Consider the following 18,582-nt stretch of genomic DNA (forward strand, 5'->3'; position numbering starts at 1 on the left):
GTTGTCACATGATATTTGGGGGTCTATCTTCAAAATGCAAGTCTTGTAATTACTTTATTATTTTTTAAATTTTTATTTAAGTTCTAGTTAGTTAACATATAGTGTGATACTGGTTTCAGGAGTAGAATTCAGTGATTCATCACTTACTGCATACAACACCCAGTGCTCATCCCTAGTGCCCTCCTTAATGCCCATGTCCCATTTAGCCCATCCCCTCCCCCCCCCCCTCCCCGACACACACACCTCCCCTCCAGCAACCCTCAGTTTGTTCTCTGTTGTTAAGAGTCTGGTATGGTTTGCCTTCCCCTCTCTCTTCCCCGCTCCCCTCCCTGTGTTCATCTGTTTTGTTTCTTAAAATCCACATATGAGTGAAATGATGCCTTCTTTTCCCCAAACTATTTGATAATGGCAATTGTTAAGATACACTTTTGACATAAAATTGTCTGTTAGACCAGTAAACATTCCCTTGTTACTTAGTTTTGTTACATTTTTCCTTTGTCTACAGCTTGTTCTTCGAAAATGGTGTGAATTAATTCCGGGGGCTGAGTTCAGATGTTTTGTAAAGGAAAACAAGCTTATTGGTGAGTTTTTTTTACCCATTAAAAGAAGACAAGCCTTTTTTTTTTTTTTTTAAGCTTATTTATTTATTTTAATTTAAAAAAAAATTTTGTGTTAAGTAAACTATGCCACACATGGGGCTTGAACTCATGACCCCCGAGATCAAGAGTTGCATGTTCTACCAACTGAGCCAGCCAGGCGTCCCTAAAGTTTATTTATTTTTAGTAATCTCTCCACCCAACGTGGGGCTTAAACGTACGAGCCCAAGATCCAGAGTCACGTGTCTCTCGGACTGAGCGTCAGGCACCCCAAGAAGACAAGCTTTTGATGAAAGTGAATTTCTAGTAATTAGGACAGGGTAATAAATCAGTGTATATTTCCGATGCTACCTCTAATCAATTGGTACTAACTCACTGGAATGCTATATTGATAATGATCCTGAGGCCATATTCAGTTTCCACAAAAAGAATCTTGTCCATTAATTATGTCTGTCTGGATTCTGGAGATGAAAGTGATGGTCTTGACCATCCCCAATTTAGGATATGTACCTTATTACCTGCTTTCTCTTTGGGACTTTCCTAAGTATTACTAGCAACACACTGCTTATTTTAAGCATCATAAAAAGCCAAGTTTTGGGATCTTTATTTCTATTATTGGAGCAGTGTTTATTATTCTAACCAGAGGAAATATGTGGACAAGTAAGTGCATTACTCTAAAAACCACCCGTTTTCTTCCTGTCAGATTATTATTTTGTTTGCTGTGATGTATTCAAGTTAAGTATTGAAGATAATTTCTTTTTTTTTTTTTTTGTCTTTGCATGTTTTCCATGAAGTGAAACTTGCCTTCAGCCAAGAAATGTGTGATTTAGAGTCGAATCAGCACTCTTATGTAGTGAATGTGATGTTGACATCTGTTAATTTACCTAAAAGTAACGTGGGGTGTCTGAATTTATCATATTGTTAGATAGTCCTGGAAAAACTGCAGTACAAATCCAGCTAAAGAAGGCAGTCATATTGCATGTGATTAAGAAATTGGGTGGAAACCCTTTTTTCAGAGCAGAAAACTTTTTCCTAGGCCTAGAGCAAACAGAGAGTTTTTACAATAATCCCTTTAGCGTATTTGGAATAAAATCAGCAAGTAACTCTGAAGAAAGGAATGTTTACTTTTCCATGGCTTGAAACCTCAGGCTTGTGAAGGCAGGGTAGCATGTATGAGCAGGAAAAATAGCCAGTTTCTGTGAAATACAATATGAACACGGAAGACCTATGGAATATTTTAAGTGTCCCAAAGAAAATTGGGAAAGAATACTAATTTGTGTAGAGTTTGATAGAAAAAATCAAAGAAGCAGAGGTTTAAAACCACCTTTTTCATTTTTTACATTATGAACGTATTTATGACTGAGTTCTTTCCATTGTACTAAATAAAAATACTATTTCTAAAGTAAGAATGCATGATATGCAACTTAGATACAACTCCTTGAATGGGTAAGTTTTTACAACTGATAAGTTTTATATTTATATAAAATGCTGAATCGTGTATAATGCATTATTCACCTGGTCTACTTTAATGCTTCTCTCAAAAAGAGGTTTAAATCACATTTTGGTGTTTTTGAAAAGAATGTTATATGATAATGGATATAAAATATTTTTCTTGTCAGGTATTTCTCAAAGGGACTATACACAGTACTATGATCATATTTCTAAACAAAAGGAAGAGATTTGCAGATGCATACAAGACTTTTTCAAGAAACACATACAGTACAAATTCTTAGATGAAGACTGTGAGTATTTTTATTGACCCAGTGAAATGAAGTACATGATGTTATTGAATCTTATTTCATGGTGGCTCATATTTAAAAAAAAATTTTTTTTTCAACGTTCATTCATTTTTTGATAGAGCATGAGCGGGAGAGGGGCAGAGAGAGAGGGAGACACAGAATCCAAAGCAGGCTCCAGGCTGTGAGCTGTCAGCACAGAGCCCGATGTGGGGCTTGAACTCACAGAGTGTGAAATCATGACCTGAGCCGAAGTCAGACGCCCAACCGACTGAGCCACCCAGGCGCCCCTCATGGTGGCTCATATTTTAAAACTGGATTCAAAACACTGTACTTTCAGCATTTTGCTTTATTGGCTCTTCGGTATTACTGATATTTTTGCGTGTTGATTTTACCTGATTTAATCAGAGTCACTTTTTAATACGTAGATAGTTCTCTCTCTGTACATGTTTTATTATTCATTTTAAAGGGCTGTCTACAGAGAGCAAAATGCTTCTGTTATTCAGACTGAATTAGTTGACTGATCTACCTTTCTAGATTTTTTTATTTGAATTATCAGACAGCACCAGTTACAAAGTAAACATTTGTGACTTGTTTTTTAAGAAAGCGCATGGTGTATGAGAGTTTTCACGGATCTTAAAATTGCATCTGCTCTGATTTATATTTTTTCACTTGCCAAGTCTGTGTTCTATGGCAGATGTGATTTTAAAAAAGATTCGTCATGCTATAACCACAGCTTGGTTTTATGCTTTTCTACTACAAGTTATATTGATATCATTCCTCATCAGATGAGTTAAGTGAGTGATGTTTTTTTCACTAGTATGTATAATTTGTTTATGATGGTGAATTTGTTGAGATGATGTGTTTGAATTTTAACTGTAGTTGACCTTTAAATAACACAGGTTTGAACTACATGAGCCCACTTGATGCAGATTTTTTCCTGATACATACAATATAGGGCTCTAAATATATTTTTCTTATGATTTTACTAGCATTTTTTCTCTTTATTGTAAGAATGCAGTAATCGACTGCATGTTAATACATGTTAATCGACTATTTATGTTATTGTTAAGGATTTGGGTCACCAGTAGGCTGTTACTGGTTAAGTTTTGGGGAAGTCAGCTCCCCTAGCCTCCACATTATTTAATGATCAACTGTATGAAAAGATTGCGGCTGAGGGTAGACAAAAGGAAAACAAAATGATACAAATAAAACATTGTAGGCTACTTTATCATGTTTGAAAGTTTTGATACTAAGAAGCATGAAGTTCCCAATGCACTTAAATTCTGCTATTTGAGTAATAAAAATATGCATTTTAATTTTCAAAAGGAGACTCAGATCATGAAAATAGTAGTTCATTGTTAACCTTGAATTTTTTCTCTTTTACAGTTGTGTTCGATGTATATAGAGACAGTAGGGTAAGTAACAGCTCTCTGACATGCTTTAAAGTCAGAGTACAGAGTACATAGCCGTTATGCATGTAGAGGGCCCACTGCTCAAAAACTATTTTCTCAAACCAGCTAAGGTATTGGAAATTCACAGTGCTCAAGAATCTCCTTGAACACATACTTAACGTTGGGAGACATAGTGTCTTCAGTAATTTTGTGTCACAAGTTTAGGGATTATTAATTTCAGAGATGGCTAAATGGCTGCCTTATATCCCGCTTTCCCCTTTTGTCAGTGGTCCAGGCCTGCTTAAAAAGTTCAGTTTGTGCCCTTAAATGTGGCCAGGAAGTTTTCCTTCGATACTTAGATAATTATTTTTAGTCAACTGAAAGACACTTAGCATGATTGGAATCGCTTATATCTTTAGAGTGAAGATGAGGATTAGTGTATTCTTTAAATCTTCCAAGTGATGGAAACTTGTGTAATGAAAAAGAAAACAAAAACCTGACTTCATACATTTTACAGCAGAGATTTCCTTATCAAGACATGCCATCTTTTCAAAGGAATTTGGGTCACTAAACATCCTGCGATTAGTGCTTATTTACTAAGCTGTTGAGAAGACAGCAGGTGTGTTTTCCGAATATGTGACCATATGTTTTCCAAATGTTACCCGCCTATTTCTCACTCCCTCTCCAAGCTCGTATCAGCTTCACTGTCGTGATGCTTGCGATAACCTTTGAATCATTTGTTGGACACAAGGAAATGGCCCATATGGTCGTGTCTCAAAATAACTATTAAATGTTGACTTGCCTCTGTTTAGCCAAAAGACATCACTTCCTCTGTTTTCACCTGTCTTCAAGGGTGATAACATCTATTAAGAGTTAGAAGGAGAAATTATCAGGGCTCCTGGGTGGCTCAGTCGGTTGAGCATCCAACTTCGGCTCAAGACATGATCTTGCGGTCTGTGAGTTTGAGCCCAGCGTCGGGCTCTGTGCTGACAGCTCAGAGCCTGGAGCCTGTTTCAGATTCTGTGTCTCCCTGTCTCTCTGCCGCTCCCCTGCTCATGCTCTGTCTCTCTCTCTCTCTGTCAAAAATAAATAAACATAAAAAAAAAATTTAAGAAAAAGAAAGAGGAATTATCAATTGAGACTTGGTAAGGAAGAAGGATGTTACTCACACTTTCTGTTTAGTGGAAAGAAACCTTAGAGAAAGGGCAGGAGGCTGGTGTGATGGAATGGATAGAAATTGGAGCTGATACGGGCCCAGGCTCTGGTCCTCCCTCTGCTTCTTACGGATAGATACACACTGGCCACATAATCACTCACGTAGCCAACATTTATAGAGAGCGTGGACTGTCTGATGCCATGTTTCTAACGAGAAGCTTCCAACAAGGTGATCTCCTGACCTACAAGCAGCTTATCTTCAAGGCTTAAACATTCCAGGGAATTGGCCTGGTAGCAGGCAGGATCAAATCAATTAGTGAGTAAACCTAGCCTGTTACCCTGATGAGCAGTTGAGAAGAACTTTGTATTTAATTCAGGTTATCCATATATACCCTATGAGGTATGTATCGCTTGTTCTCGTTTTACACATATTAAAATTGAAGCAATTATATTTTGATGCAGTTATATTTAATGGCATTTAAAAATTTAGAATTTGCCACGGTCTCCATATTTCCCTGGCAAATGTCAAGATCTGCTTTGATTCAATAGCGGTAGAAGGTTGCAAATGTGTAATTTGGTGAAAGAGTTATATAAACGTCTTAACTGAAGTTGGACACGTATACAGAAGTAATTACTGCTGTGATCTAACAGAACTGAAAGTAGTTGTGTGTTTTTCATGTGAGAAGCATGCTAGTATAAACTTCCTGACAGTTTCTGAGAAGAGATTTAAACCATGGTGTAAAACCCATTTGCATTTACTCAGTGGCACACGTATCACTGTTAGGAACTTTGTTGCATAGATGATTTAATGACAGTTGTAGAAAACTAACTCTGTGGTGGCCTCTTCTGTGCAGTAGAATTGAAGTGTGTTTGAGCCTGGCAGTACTTTGATGTGTCTACTTTCTTACTGCAGCTGGGCAAGTTGACTCAGTGTTGATAGATTCTAACCATCATGTATGTCACAGGTGGCCCATACACTCAGTAGGTCCGGGATGAGGCTTCGGAATATGTATTTTAAGAAGCTCCTTAAGTGATGATAACGCATAACTAGAATTTAGAATAACTTCTTCAGAGACTGGAAAAATTATTCCAGTCTCCGTATGTATTCCCTTAGTGATGGCTGTTGTTTTGTTATTAATTTCATTGCTTTGTGGACTTTGTCTGATCTTGAGTCTTTGATACTGTTGTGATTGGTTTTGCAACTTGATCACTTTTTTTGTGACTGTTCTATGTGTGATTGAAAAATTACAACTGTCTGAAGTATTCTGTAGATGTTTGTTACATTAAGCTTGGTGATAATGTGAAAATCTATGTCTTATGGACAAAATGATGTCTGAGGAGACCTTCAAGATAATAGAGATTTGGGGGAAATGGATGGGATATAGATGTAACAAGACTGGCCGTGATGTTCCCCAGGATAATTGTTGAAACCGAGTGGTAGCTTTTTGGGGTTCTGTATACTATTTTGTCTACTTTGTATGTATTTAAACTTTTTCATATAAAAATTTTTTTAACTTTAAAAACCATGAAAAAATATCTGTATCTTCCCTAATTTTTGGTCTACTTAATTTATCAGTTACTGAACAAGGTATGTTAAAATCTCTGGCTTTCTAATTCTGTCAGTTTTTGTGATAACATATTTTGAGGTTATGTTCTTAGACAAATGCTAGTTTATAATGGTCTTGTTTACCCAGTGAATTCTCATTAGGTGGTGACCTTCTCTATCCCTAAGAACGCTTTTGTGGTTTTCACATTAAAGTATGTTTTGTCTGGTATTAATAGTGTTAGTATAATTTTCTTTTGGTCTTAGAATTTACCTTTTTTCATTCCTATTAGTTTTAGCCTTTAGGTTTTAAGTGTGTGCACATATCTTATAAGTGGCACATTGCTGGGTTTTGTTTTTTTAATCACCAACAATTTCTGGCTTTAACAGGTGAGTGTAGTTTGCATATATTATATTTGCTATCTGAATGTTTTATACCATCTTGAGTTTTCAATTTGCTTTTCTGTGTTTTTGTTCTCTCCTTTCATTTATACTACTGGTTTTTGTTTATTCTTTCCACCCTACCCTATCCCCCTAAATTTTGAAGTTTTGGGTTTTATTTATTTTGGTAGTTACTGTTAAATCTTAATAAGGATATTTATTAAGCTCAAAAGTTAATCTCACTTCCTGTTGCCCTCATGATACAAAGACCTTGGAACACTAATTCCCAGTACCTGCTTACATTTTACGTATGATTTCTGATTTTGAGTTCCACTTGGTATTTAATAGCCCTAAATTAGTCATGACTGTTGCTATTCACTTTCTTTGCTTACTAGTGCCTCTTACCACTCCTCTTTGGATCCATTTTCTCTTTAATAGTATATTCTTTAGTAGAAATTCCCTCAGCCACTGGCTGGAAGAGTTTTTAGCTTTCAAGCATGAATGGCAAGCTTAGCTGGGTATAGAATGTTTGGTTGACAAGTTCTGTTGCCTCAGCATGTTGAAGACATTGCTCCCTTGTCGTTGGCATCTTTTTTTCCTTTTCTTTTGTCTTTTTTGAATACTTCCTAAGTCCAAGAATTCGTTTCCTTTGTCACTTGTGAGAAATTCTCAGCTATCTTTTTTTTAAGTTTATTTATTTATTTTGGAGGGAGAGAGCAGGGGAGGGGAAGGGCAGAGAGAGGAGCAGAGAATCCCAAGCAGGCTCTGTTAGCACAGAGCCCCACATGGGGCTTAAACTCACAAACCATGAGATCATGACCTAAGCCAAAATCAAGAGTTGGACGCTAAACCAACTGAGCCACGTAGGTGCCCCTCAGCTATCGTTTCATATGTCATCTCTTTCTTTCTGGGTTCTGTCCTTTCGAAATCTGTTTAGAGGAATGTTAGTGCATCTCATTTTATCCTCATGTGTGCCAACTTTTTCTCTACCTCTTTTCTTTCCTGTACTGTGTTGTGTAATTTTCTCAGATACATCTGGTTTACATCTTTTAGCTGTGTCCAACTGGATACATTTTAACCTTCCACTAAGTTTGAATTGTATTAGCTACATTTTGTCATTTCTGTAGGTTCCATTTGGTAACTTCAGTTCTGTGGTTTTTTTTCATAGTATCTTGCATCTTTGGGTTTTGATTTCTTTTATTTTTTTATTTTTTTATTTTTTTAAATTTTTTTTTTTTTTCAACGTTTTTTATTTTTGGGACAGAGAGAGACAGAGCATGAACGGGGGAGGGGCAGAGAGAGAGGGAGACACAGAATCGGAAACAGGCTCCAGGCTCCGAGCCATCAGCCCAGAGCCTGACGCGGGGCTCGAACTCACGGACCGCGAGATCGTGACCTGGCTGAAGTCGGATGCTTAACCGACTGCGCCACCCAGGCGCCCTTGATTTCTTTTATATTTTCAGTCTTTTAAAACTACTGCATTTTTTGATCAGAGTTTTTGAGGAATAATTTACGTAGAGTAAAATTCATCCTTTTTAGTGTATAGTTCTGATAGTTTTGACAGATACATCCAGTTGTATAATCACTGCTACAGTGAACATGTAGAACTCCATCACTCCCCCAAATTTCCTCATGACCCTCCCTGTACCCTACCCCCTGGCAAACACTGCTCTGTAAAACCTTCTGAGTTTTAAACTTTTTAGTTGATAAAACATTTGCGTTGCTCAAAAATTAAATCAATGTGAAAACATATGTAGAAAGTCTTACCCTCTTCCTCTGTATTCCTACAGGTTTACATTTATCAGTTTCTTATATATCCTTCCAGTATTTCTTGATGCAAAAACAAGCAGTATACTTATTTTTTTTCATCTTTCTTACAGAAGAGTTAGCATATGATATACACACTGCACCTTGCTTTATATACACATTTGTTTAAAACATTGTATTTTTTAGAGCTTTCCAGTTTCTTCCAATGGCGTAGTGTTTAATTTTATGGATATACTATATAGTTTAGCTATTTTCCTGTCAATTAATACATAGCTTATTTCTAGTGTTTTACAAACTCCTGTGAACAATCCTGTGTGTGTGTGTGTGTGTGTGTGTGTGTGTGTGTGTGTGTGTCCGTCCTGGCCTGAGCTCTTTGAAGGAATAGATTCTGTATTATTGATCTTTATGCTCAGTGCCTAGCAGTGTTTGGTGCATAGAGATTTATTTGGGCGGGTGAGGGGGTGGTTAGTTGGTGGATAAGTCAGCGTGACCACTCTTATCTGATGGATTGCCTAAAAACAGAATTTCTCAGGATGTCTTGTGCCTGAGATATCACATAAAAAACATGTTACAGCTATAAAATCCTCATTCTGATGGTTTGTTTCATACCTTATTACAGCTGGTTTCATTTTCCTTTAAAGTGGAGGCTACCTTCTGAGCTACAGAACACACACTGCCAGCTGTCAGTCCTAACAGTGGTGGTCTACTTTGTTTTTTATTTGTTTTGCTTGTTTTTTATAGGATGGCATATTTTTAGTTTACAGAGCTTAATATTCCTATACTAACAAGTATGGTAGGGTTCCCCCCTCCCCTTTTTAATAATGAGGTAGTTTTACTGGTTGTAAAAACTTAAGTAGAAAGAGTTTGGAGGTTAGAAAATACCTATTTTGTTAAAATAACATCCAGTATGTTAAAGACATCTTAGTAATCACCCCAAAGTAAAGCTAACATCACAGAAGAAGATGGTGAAAGGCTGACATTGCACATAGTCAAACAACGTACAAGTGGTTGTAGAATCTCTGTGAGGAAACAACTCAAGTGGCAAGACTTACGGGCTTTCTCCTGGGGTTTGTATATAGTAGGAAACTTACCAAAAGGTGTGTGGTCCAAACTTCTTGTAATGGTTCTTGGCTACTTACTACACGTTTCTGATGTTTGAAACTAGTCCTAATAAGGTGTTTCATCTTTCTTAAAATTGTCCTGTAACCCGGATGAGAAACAGTGCTAGATATTAATAATGCCGGCTCGACAGTCCAGTTCCTGAGGTGTATGTAATTTTGTACACGCACATCTGATCAAGACGTGATTATGTATTTACAGAAAAAATTAATTGCCAACAACAAAATGGTTCACTTTTTTTTTTTAATTTTTTTTTTAACGTTTATTTATTTTTGAGACAGAGAGAGACAGAGCATGAATGGGGGAGGGCCAGAGAGAGAGAGACACAGAATCCGAAACAGGCTCCAGGCTCTTAGCTGTCAGCACAGAGCCTGACGCGGGGCTCAAACTCCCGGACCGTGAGATCATGACCCGAGCCGAAGTCAGATGCTCAACCGACTGAGCCACCCAGGCGCCCCTGGTTCAGTTTTATAAATGTTTCCGTGAGAAAAATCAAGAGGAACAATGATAAAGGTTTCAAGGAAACACTTAATCTACTAAATGTCACATGGATCTCTGTGATCAACGGTGGCTTTAATCTCTTGGCAGGATTTTCCAGATTTCCCAGGTGTGTTTCGTCAGTTACTCTGCTGCTTTATATACTAAGATGCACCTCCCTAACCTAACTCATGATCAGGTCAGAGGTATTCCTTCCTCGAGGCTAGAACCTATCCGATTGCCCACCACTACTCAGAACAGAAGACAGAAGTTTCTTTTAAAGATTGTTTTGTTTTGTTTTGTTTTGTTTTGTTTTGTTTTGTTTTCATCTTCATGAGCCGCAAGCTCTATCATGCAGACAAAACAAATACTACGTTAAGGCATCAAGGTTAGAGAGCACTGAGCATTTTCCTACATCTTTCATATGTTTTTTTAAACCTCCTCCCCGCTTTGTAGCAGGCTCTTGAGGGTAAGGAGAGTGCTCTCAGATCTGCCGGCTCTTCCCTGCCTCCGCCTGGCTTCCTCTTGTCAGAGAAGTGTACAGACACCCTTGAATGCGTTCCAGTCATGGTGTTTCGGTGGAACCATTTTGTGAGATTGTCCTTTCTCCTGCTTGGGTTTTTTGACTTATAATTTCTGAGTGATTCCAGGCAGGAAGTTGACGTGTCTGCCTTCGTCAGGCCTTTGCTTTCCCAGGCCCCTTCTCTGCATTCAGCGGCAGCCTTCTCTCTGGGCCTGGCGCTGCTTTCTTTAGACAGGTGACCCTTTCTCAGCTGGGACCTGGAGGAACTGTCTTTTGAAATGAGTTAAAAGATTTTTAAGATTACCTTTCGGATAAAATAATGGGAAGATGATCTTCCAGGTAAGACAGGTGACATATTGGAAGTGTTTGGTTTTTTTCCCTGCTTACTAAGTTTTCTCTCTTCACTCCAGGGGAAGGTGTGGCTGATTGACTTTAATCCATTTGGTGAAGTAACTGATTCACTGCTCTTTACTTGGGAAGAACTGATATCTGGAAGAAACTTAAAAGGTGATTTTAGTGAAGGAGAAGGCCTGGAGCAGGTAAGGGGATAAAAAGGATACCAGGAAACCTTCTAATCCACTGAATAATTGCTTGCTTGTTCTTTAGGCACGAACACAGATTTGCCAATAGATACTTGCCTGTGGAGGTGACCAAAAAAACGTGTGTGTTGTGATTCATTTGTTTTGTTTAACATTATAAAAACAAATAATGATCATCTTTTATATATTTCCCTAGTTGTTTTTCTTTCTCTTGGCTCCTTCGGTCCTGCCCACATGGAAGAATCTTGACCCTGGGTCACTTTATATGTTGACGCTGATCCTAACCCCACCTGCTGACCCCTGAGAGAGCGAAACTGCAGGTGCTCTGCACCGTCTTTGCCCCATCGAGGCGGCGCTCCTATGGTGTTTGCCTCACCAGCTTCCTCTTCCACCCACGGTGGCCATGCCACACCTCTGCACGCCCCTCTCACCTCCTTGCGCATCATCCCTTTCCTCCTCAGCAGATGATTCCACGTCCTTCACAGGAAGAAAATCTGGTGTGAATGGACTCCATGTAATCGTCCTCGAACCAACAAGCATCCCTGCGTCCCTCCTCCTGAGTCTAACAGCATGCCGCTCCTTCCTGCCTCTTCTGATACCCATGCTGCCATTCACTCCCTCCTGTCCCTGTTCTCTTCTGTACCCGCCCTCCATCTGTGTTCGCAAATCTTCTGTCCTAATAGACAAACGCCTTTTAACACCATGTCTTCAGCCAGCCCTTCTGTCTCATCTTCACAGCCAGACTTTCTTTGAACGACACCTTTGTGTTGCTTTTTTCTACTTAGAAAATTAATACATGCCCCCTTTTTTTAATGTTTATTTTTGGGAGAGAGAATGAGTACAAGCCAGGAAGGGGCAGAGAAAGGGAGATAGAGGATCCGAAGCAGGCTCTGCGCTGTCAGCTCAGAGCCCGATGTGGGGCTCAAACTCAAAAACCACGAGATCGTGGGGTGCCTGGTTGTGGCTCAGTCGGTTGAGCGTCCAACTTCGGCTCAGGTCATGATCTCCCAGTTCGTGGGTTCAAGCCCCGTATCCGGGCTCTGTGCTGACAGCTCAGAGCCTGGAGCCTGCTTCGGATTCTGGGTCTCCCTCTCTCTGCCCCTCCTCGGCTTGCATTCTGTCTGTCTCTCTCTCAAAAATGAATAAACATTAAAAAAAAAAAACAACAACAACAAAAAAACCCCATGAGATTGTGACCTGAGCCCAAGTCGGATATTTAACTGACTGAGCCACCCAGGTGCCACAGCCCATGCCCATTTTTAAAGAGAATTCTGAAATTGCCCATAATCCTACCACCTTGAGAACCATGGTTTATATTTTTGTATATCATATTTGGTATGTATAACATATCTGTAAATATATATACAAACTTTTTAAATGAGAATGTACTACCTCCCTGTTACCTTATGTGTATTTTTTATATCGTTTTTACAAAGTCGTGTTTCTACCTGCTCATTTTCAAGCACGGAATTAGATTGCCACCCTTACCACTTCCGTTAACATCAGTGCGGGCATGTTTCTGTAGGCACCTACACTCACATTTCCCACTAGTGGGACTGTAGCAGCCTCACTCACGCTAGCGTGTGACCTGCTTTTTGTAGCTGCTCAGTAGTTGGGCATCTGGCGGCCGGCTTCCTTCCCTGGCCACCTCTGCCTGCTGCTTCCCACCTGTGCGCCCTCCACACACTGCCCGGGTGCCCCCGTCCCTGCCGCTCCACGGAAACTGCACCCAGCAAGGGCTCCACTGACCCGTTGCCGATGCCAGTGGACGATGCACCGCCCTTTTCTCACTTAACCCCTCGGCAAGTGTTACCCCTCTGGGTTTTCACCACACTCTTCCCTCGGTTTCCATGACACAAGCTCTCCTCCCGGTCTTCTTTCTGCTTTTCTGGGGGCCGCCTCGCCTTCAGTGTGCACATCTTTTCTCTTGTCTCCGTCTGAAAGGCTTCTTTTCATCCTTTCTCTGTCCTGGGCCCTCTGGGGCCCTGTTCTTCTGGATGTGGCTCAGATGGTTATTTTCCCTGTCACGGCTCTTGCCCTGCTGTGTCGTACTTCCCTGTGTCCAGCCTCAGATTGTAAGTTTCCGAGCACAGGGGTAGTATCTCTCGTGTTCTCTGCAGATCTGTGCGGCTTGGCACAATTCTGGCACAGCGGATTTTTGTGGAATTAACGAGTGCAGGAATTTTCTTTGTGCTGGCATCTTAGATTTGGGGGCCATTCAATCTGAGCGTCAAGGAAAGAGAATGTAAATTATTCAGCACAGGGTTATTTTTAAAGATGAGGGACACAGTCAGTGGATAGAAACAGTTTGTACAAAATTCACTCTATGATCCAAATCTTTTCTTTCTTTTTAATTTAAACAACATTATATTGGAGGTCGGGGGAGGACAGGGAACAAGAACTGGCTCCTGCTTTTTCCCCGGTGTCATGTCTTGCTGTCTCCCCATCCTTACTCCCCACCGCTAGAGAACCGGCTTTCCTTCTGGGCCTCGCAGTCCCCCCTGGCTGTGCCCACTGCCTTTCAGGCCATACTCAGTCCCTGTCCGAGTCCCCAGACCTCACGAGGCTGCTTTCGTCCTGCTCTTCAGTCCCCGTGGCCCCTCCTCAGCAAGGTCTTACCATCCTGGTGAAGTAGCCTGTGTTGTTCTCCTCATATTATGGCACCCGGATGTTGTGTTTTTCTAACACCTCTTACTATCTGAAATGATCTTGCTGTTGTATTTATTTGCTTGTTTATTGGCTGGCTGCCAGTCTGGTTTACCAGTTGATCTCCTATACCTAGGACAAGGTGAGCACCACGTGGATGTTTCCTAAGTATTTGTCAGATGATTGTCTGTCATAAGATACGGCCTGCTTTCTAGGGCTCTGCGGTCCTGTTCTACTACAGTTCGTGGCCTGTCTCCATCTGCTGGACCCCATTCATCCCTCACCTAGATATTTGCCACCCAGGAAGTCCAAACCCGAGGCCTTCTGTCTCTGAAATCCTTTTTTGGCACAAGGCAACGTGTAAATATTAAATACAAGACTCTAAGCAAGTACGTTGAAGAATGTGAAGACTTGTTAAATGTGAAACTCAAATTTGCAGTTTTCCATAGGTGTTGAGAGAGATAAATAAGTAAGTTAAATGACTGAGAGAAGCACAAAAGTGTAGGGTCCAGGGCAGTACTTCTCCACTGTGCACCTGTACAAAATGATAATACTGAGAAAGCACTCCAGCCTGCGTGAGGTTGCTCAAGGCCAGAGAGAACTAGCCATAGGCCTCGGGCCCATTCCGGGGCTAAGGAACCCATAACCCATATGCAGGACGCAGTGGCTGGTAGCATTTAGGGCTTGACCATAGCTCTCCATGAGGACACTGTTTTCAGATACTATGTGTTTATTTTCCAGTGAACATGTGGAAGTATTCTCTTTTTTTTTTTCCTTTTTATTTTGAGAGAGAGTGTGTGCATGAGTGGAGGGAGAGGACAGAGAGCAAGAATCCCAAGCAGGCTCCGTGCTGTCAGCGCAGAGCCCAGCATAGGGCTCGATCTCACAGACTGTGAGACCATGACCTGAGCCAAAACCAAGAGTCGGATACTTAACTGACTGAGCCACCCAGGCACCCCCATGTGGAAGTATTCTTAAAGTCTTGGTGTTTCTTTCACTTCAGAATCTTATTTTCTGGGGTACGTGGGTGGCTCAGTCGGTTAAGTGTCTGACTCTTGATTTTGGCTCAGGTCACAGTTGTGAGAAGGAACCCCAAGTCAGGCTCCTTGCTGGGAGTGGAGCCTGCTTAAGATTCTCTCTCTCTCTTTTCCTCTGCCCCCTCTCTGCTTGTTCGCACATGTGTACATACACTGTCACACTCAAAAAAAGTCTTATTTTCTTCCTTACCTCGTACAGAAGGGAACGTGAAATTGTTATACTAGCTTCTTTGTCACTTTGAAGAATAGACTTAAAAAGATAATTTTTCACAGACTTTCCCCTTTTTTTCTTTGTACAGGATTCTCCAGCTTTCCGTTGCACAAACAGTGAAGTGACAGTTCAACCAAGTCCCTATCTGAGTTACCGACTTCCCAAGGACTTTGTAGACCTGTCTACTGGAGAGGATGCTCACAAACTCATAGATTTTCTTAAACTGGTAAAGTATATATATACTTAGTAAACATACGTGTACAGCTTTGTTTTCAAATTTTCAAATTGACTTTGTAATAATTCATTTTAGTTGTATATAGTACCTAGGTTTTATTTGGTGATTATGAATTAATTGGGCAGAATTACTGAGGTCATCTTATAAAGAAATATATGAAGTAAGCTGAAGGAATAATTCGCTTAGAATGATAGGAAATGTGTTTTATGATGTTTATGCTTTTTGAATAATTTTCACAGTACTTCTGACTTCTTTTTTAAAATTTTTTTAGTGTTTATTTATTTTGAAAGAGAGATAGAACACAAGCAAGGAGGGGCAGAGAGAGAGGGAAACAAAATCCAAAGTAGGCTCAGGGCTCTGGGCTATCAGCACAGAGCTCAATGCAGAGCTTGAACTCAACGAACCATGAGATCATGACCTGAGCCAAAGTCTCATGTTTAACTGACTGAGCCACCCAGGCGCCCCATAATACTTCTGATTTTGAAGGAAGTCTGTATACTGTTTTTGGGCTAAGAGAAGATCCAGCTCTCTGCTATGGTTATTCGGTGGGGGGGGGCGGATATGTGTATTTGTACTTGTGTGTTTCTGTGTGGGAATGTTTGCGCATGTGGAAGAAAGTCAAGTATTCAAATAGCTGAGGGTAATGTGCCCAGGAGCCAAAGTGATAAACTGGTCCGATGAATTAGTTAAGGCATATTTTTCCGTCATGATTTTCAATCATATCTTTGACCAGGGCCTCTAGAAAATTATATTTGCTGACAGAAAAAGTGATCTTGGCTGAACATATCTGAACTAGAATGTGCTGTTTTAATGTATCTTGGTTTCCCTTGACAGAAAAGAAATCAGCAAGAGGATGACTGATTAGAGTGCCAGAGTTAAGTCCGAGGTAAAGAGGAGACCACCTTGGTGTCAACAGGCTGCTCTGAGCTCGCAACTTCCTGTTCCCCCTCTTGGGTCAGGGTGGGAGACAGAGTGAAATCAATAGCTTTTTATATCCATGTGTATTAAGCTGGAAGAAAATGGAGGGACTTTGCTACCTGTAAAAATAAATAATAAATAGATCTTAAACATAGGAAAGCATACTGTTCTGATGATAAAATACCTTCTGTGAAATACCTCACTCTTTTGGCTCAGTCTGTTTAGATTTACTGATGTTTCTTGTGCTGTTTTTATACCTATTGGGTAGATGGGCGAATTTATATTTGTTATACAGAAATGGGTTCTTGTTTAATCATTACTTTTTCACAGAAAAAAGTTGAACCTTCTATTACTGTAGAAAATATTTTTCCTACTTTGAGAGAATTTTCATATAAGTTTTCTACTGGTTTACCTTTGGTTTGTGTGTCGGTAAAATAATAGACTTCTCAAGCTATCACATAACCTTGAAAATGTCAGTATATTACAACTAGTCTAATATGTATTAGTAAAATGATCACAGAGTTAGAATTTGGCCTTTTTAAAAAATACCGGAATTTTGGGGAGGTCAGTTCACTTAGGCCACCATTTTAGTAATTATTCTTCAGTGCCCTAATTGATGATGAGGATATCATCAATACTAATTTACTTAGTACTTACTATATACTGAGACACTCTGCCATGTGATCTTTGTGTATTGTTTTACATTGTGGAACAGTTTGAAGGAAGTCATTCCTAGGGTATCTATGTAGTGTGTATGAAAGAATATTTTACTAGTTGGAGGTATGTTTTTCAACTTAGGAGAGCACATATGAATGTTCCCATAGGAAGGTAGGGAAATGGAGCAGAGTTTCCCCTTTCTGTTTGGTTAAGGCAGATTATACATAATGAAGAAAGGTATTTCTTTTTTGGTTATCTCAACTTGTAGCTTTTTGTGTGGTTTCTCAGTTACAGTCACTTGGATATTAGTATTTTAAATACAAAATACAAAGATCAACTTGTGATCTTTGTACTCAGTATATCATATGCCATTTTTGAGGCCAGTTGTCTGGAATTGAGGTGCTTTAAAATATTTTTGGTTTTTAAATAAACTGCTCATGAGGGACTTAACTGTTAACTCATAATGGAGGGATTTATAATCATGAGTTGATTTAAACTTAGCTCTGGAAGCGGGCTTCGTCAAGGTGGTATTTCACCAGCCCAAAAGAAAAAAAAATAGTTGATATATTTTAATATCAATTGAAAAAAATCGGACTGTAAGTAAGAAAAAGACTGAAGCAAAATTTGGCAAATATTTTATAAAAAGCACAATTCTTGGTGCAAAACTCACTAAATTTTTGCATTAATTTTCCTGAGGCATTATTGAGTTCAACTCTCACTTCACTTTTAAAAATGTGACTTTTCTACATTGTCCCCTTAGTGTATTTAATTTTCGCTGATTATCCTGATGTGAATAGTAAATACAGGATAGTATGCAGGAAATATTCTCCTCGGTTGAAATATCATTTTTGCCTCCTAAAGATTAGTTTTGGGTATCTTTTTATTTTATTGGCATTATCTGTCCTTTTTTTGAGGTACCTCAGGTTTGTGCTTGAATTTAGAAAGTGAATTCATTAGCTCGGTTCTGAAATCCTACCTTCTGAAGAGAAGACGTTGCATCTGTTTAGTCAGGTTGGGACAAACATGTTTACTTTGTGCTACAGAACGGTAGCATGTAGGATGGGCCTCCAGTATAGCCCATGTTGCCAAAAAGTTGTGTTTTTTTCCGTTTGTTTTTAAATGTTTATCTATTTTGAGAGAGGAAGAGGGAGTATAAGCAGGGGAGGGACAGAGAGAGAGGGAGAGAATTGGAAGCAGACTCATCGATGTCGGCGCAGAGCTCGATGCTCACAAACCATGAGATCATGACTTGAGCAAAAATCAAGAGTCTGGCGCTGAGCCACCCAGGCACCCTCAAAAGTTCTGTTTTTAAGTCTCGTGTTGATGTGCATTTTCTGAGTTCTCATAAAGTTTTCCCATCTACTCAGTCATTTCTCTTTCTGATAATTGAGGACTGTGTCAAAAAAACAAACAGAAATGGTACATGATTGGGTTTTTTGGCTTGCTTTCTTACCTATAAGTTAGGTGAATAATAACCATAAGTTCATGCATTTGTTAAATGAGAGCCCGTGCAACACTTTTCATATAGTGTGTTGTACTTACTAAGCCCCCCAACACATGGTAGCCGTCATTATCATTATGCTTTGCAGACCTAGTACGGTAAAGGCAAGTTCGTTCGTTCTTTCTTTCTTTCTTTTTTTTTTTTTTT

At 39.6% G+C, this 18,582-nt stretch overlaps 1 protein-coding gene across 4 annotated transcripts in view; it reads left to right on the top strand.

Annotated features, from left to right (window-relative positions):
* The window catches only part of CDC123 (cell division cycle 123), a 59,527-nt gene extending 41,333 nt beyond the window's left edge, over positions 1-18,194 (top strand). For 3 of the 4 annotated variants that reach the window (XM_049626852.1, XM_049626854.1, XM_049626853.1), the window contains 6 exons: positions 506-581; positions 2,216-2,338; positions 3,722-3,750; positions 11,102-11,230; positions 15,213-15,350; positions 16,194-18,194. In XM_049626852.1, coding sequence (XP_049482809.1) covers positions 506-581; positions 2,216-2,338; positions 3,722-3,750; positions 11,102-11,230; positions 15,213-15,350; positions 16,194-16,220 — 522 coding nt within the window. In that variant the 3' untranslated portion in view covers positions 16,221-18,194. The remainder of the gene's footprint in view (positions 1-505; positions 582-2,215; positions 2,339-3,721; positions 3,751-11,101; positions 11,231-15,212; positions 15,351-16,193) is intronic. The other variant, XM_049626855.1, reaches the window with a different exon arrangement.
* Positions 18,195-18,582: the final 388 nt, after the last annotated feature.

The sequence above is a fragment of the Panthera uncia genome, chromosome B4, assembly GCF_023721935.1.
Source record: "Panthera uncia isolate 11264 chromosome B4, Puncia_PCG_1.0, whole genome shotgun sequence".
Taxonomy (NCBI): Eukaryota; Metazoa; Chordata; class Mammalia; order Carnivora; family Felidae; genus Panthera; species Panthera uncia.